This window comes from Amblyomma americanum, chromosome 4 (assembly GCF_052857255.1).
Source record: "Amblyomma americanum isolate KBUSLIRL-KWMA chromosome 4, ASM5285725v1, whole genome shotgun sequence".
Classification (NCBI taxonomy): domain Eukaryota; kingdom Metazoa; phylum Arthropoda; class Arachnida; order Ixodida; family Ixodidae; genus Amblyomma; species Amblyomma americanum.
In genome coordinates this window covers 27,986,112-27,988,762 of record NC_135500.1, presented here as the reverse complement: position 1 = coordinate 27,988,762, position 2,651 = coordinate 27,986,112, and the positions used below count along the sequence as shown (strand labels likewise).

At 49.8% G+C, this 2,651-nt stretch overlaps 1 protein-coding gene across 1 annotated transcript; it reads right to left on the bottom strand.

Annotated features, from left to right (window-relative positions):
- Positions 1–501: 501 nt before the first annotated feature.
- On the bottom strand, positions 502–2,651 carry LOC144130056 (uncharacterized). The gene has a single exon (XM_077664083.1). It carries the CDS (start codon positions 2,478–2,480, stop codon positions 681–683), a length of 1,800 nt encoding a protein of 599 aa, XP_077520209.1. The 5' UTR covers positions 2,481–2,651; the 3' UTR covers positions 502–680.

Here is a 2,651-nt window from a genome sequence, read left to right as displayed (position 1 = left end):
TATTTATTTATTTATTATTTATATATTCACGTTGCCTCACAGGCTCCAAGCATGGAGTATTGTGTGAGGGGGGGGGTTACATAAATAGGGGTAATAACAGGAGCATGAATGACACGATTATATAATGCTGATTGACTGTTACTACTCATTAAACAGGCAGGCGCTCACGGGAACAAGAGGGTTCTGGAGTTTCTGGAGGCGCAGCAACGATCCTGCCAGTAAATTTGGGTGGCCCTGAAGAGGGCCATTATAGCTTCAAAGTTGATGTTCCCCAAAAGATGAAATTCCAAGTGCTTCAATGCAGATCTAGTATGCAACGGTGGCTCAGTGGTTATGGTGCTTGGCTGCCGACTTGAAAGATTCAGATTCCATCCGGGCTGCAGCAGTCACATTTTGATGAGAATTGAATACTATAGAGGCCTTTGTACAGTGCGATGTCAGTGCATGTTAAAGAACTGCATGGCGGTCGAAATTTCTGGACCCCTAAACTATGGCGTCTGTCATAGCCTGAGTCGCTATGGGATGTTAAGCCCCATACAACCAAATCCAAACCATGCAAAGGATGGTGATGTAGAAGTTGCTGTCTTCAGCACCAATTAACACTTCAAGCAAGATGCTGCAATCTGCAGCTATCTTAATAGAGGCACATAATCCTTCAGGCACCACAGAAATGTAAAGCCTCACTGAAGGTGAAGCAAAGGGAAAACGACATGCCCCCTCTTGTACTGAAGCTTTATACATCGAACTTTATTCTTGATGTACGAAATGGGCCAGATTTTGGTTTCTTGACCAAGAGCACTGTAGCGACGCACGTCCATCCTTGAAGAGTCAATTGGGACTCTAAAAAACTCTCTGCCATTTGGCAAGATGCCAGCTTTGGCATTGCCCCCCAGGAGATCAACAATGACTACAGCGCAGTTATCCACCAGAAAGCAGTCACCGACTTTCACGTCACCACCCACTTGTCCTGTAGAGAGCGGTGTGCACGCCCTCACCTCTGACATTCGTCGGCTGAGTTGCGCCAGAGGCTTATTTGTCGTCCGCAGTCTCTTCTTTACCTTTCCTAGGTAACTTTCAAATGGAAATGCACTGAACTCATCGACAGTGCCATGCTCCAGGCATTGCTCTGCCAAGTGTGCAAGGGTGTGCACATTGTACACGAGTTGTTTTTGTCCGTACAGTCTGCCAAATTCTTGCACAAAGTACCGTAGCAGGTCGTGAGCAAACTGGTTGAGGTCTCTTTGATGCTGAGGAGAGGCAAGTACCCTAACAGATACATGCAAATATAAAAAATGCTTATAAAGCTCATCAGGCAGGATGGATTTCAGGAGAACAGGCCCCAGGTATAGTAAAAAAGTCCTGAACTCTGTGGCCTTCCATCTGTCGAGTTCTTCGGTGCCCCTTGGTTTCCTCTGAAAGTACTTTGGAAATGCAGTTGCTGCTTCTCGCAGCTTGTCGTTGAGTGCACTCCTGTCAGCCCGGCTCAGCCTGGCAGCGTGCCCCTTGCATATCCAATTCCTAAGGAGCCGCCGCATAACCCCCAAACAGACTAAATGCATATACTCTGTAGGAAAGCATTTCACCATATCTACGTTCAGAGATGTAAATGGTGAAACACCAGTGTGATGGCGCCGATCCTCTTGCGAACGAAAAGAGGATTCTGTTCGCTGTGGTGCATGCAGGTCAGGGAAAGTCATCCTGTTTTCCAGATAGTGCCCTTTTTGGCTGCAACGTTCACAGGCATGATAGCCTGTGTGGCCAGTGATTGCCTTCACGAAACTCCTTGCTGGAGCGTCACAGATCACGGCTTTTAAGCACACATTGACGTGCACCCCTTTCACCATCAGACCGTTGCAACTAAGGTTGCGCACTTCATCAATGAAAGGCCTGAGGTATTCCTGGAGGCACGGAGGTTTCCCTGCACCGCAGTACGCACTGACCATAAATGGTTCAGATTTCTTGATGTTAATTACTCTGCACAGAATTGGCCAGAGTGCAGTCTGGCTACTCCTATGCAGAGGCAGCCCATCAATATTTGCGTGCAGCTCGACATTCTCAGGCGCTGGTCCTTGGCCAACAGCATGCTGAATTCCCTCAGCAAGGCCAAAATGCACAAACGAGTCGCCGTGTTCTAAATTAGCTTTCCGCTCCGTCTGCATGATGGTCCTTGCATCTTTCGGGAGCTCTACAATCCCACGCCGACGGCAGAAGTCCAGCAAATCGTTGATGCAGGCGTGCGTCAAATTGTGCTTGCTAGCTATGCTAGCTAACTCCTGCGCTGTCGAGAGATGGCGATAACAAAGCTCAGGAGACTCCTCACGAGGCTGGCCCATTTCCACGTTCTCAGCAGTAAGGCTGTTCGTGGACGAGGTCTCATCGCTTGAGTCGCACGAGGTAGCGGTATGCTCGCTAGAAAGGCTTTCAGCGCAACTCTCGGACACATAAGCCTGCTCGTTGAGCTCGCTCTGAACAGATGGCATCGACGGGTCTGCAGGTAGCGACGAAGTAGCTCGTCCGCTGCCACTAGCGCAAGCGCCGCTTGCGTAGGCTTCGCTATTCGGCCGTTTGCTTGCTCCGGACGGTAGCGGGAGTGGAGGGGCGCTGACGACGTCCAAGGCCGCTTCGCCGCCCGTTCTCTTGCTTCCGGAGGA

What these genes read in the sequence shown, in the direction of transcription:
- LOC144130056 (XM_077664083.1), bottom strand. Translation starts at nt 2,480, where the DNA reads ATGCCATCTGTTCAGAGCGAGCTCAACGAGCAGGCTTATGTGTCCGAG.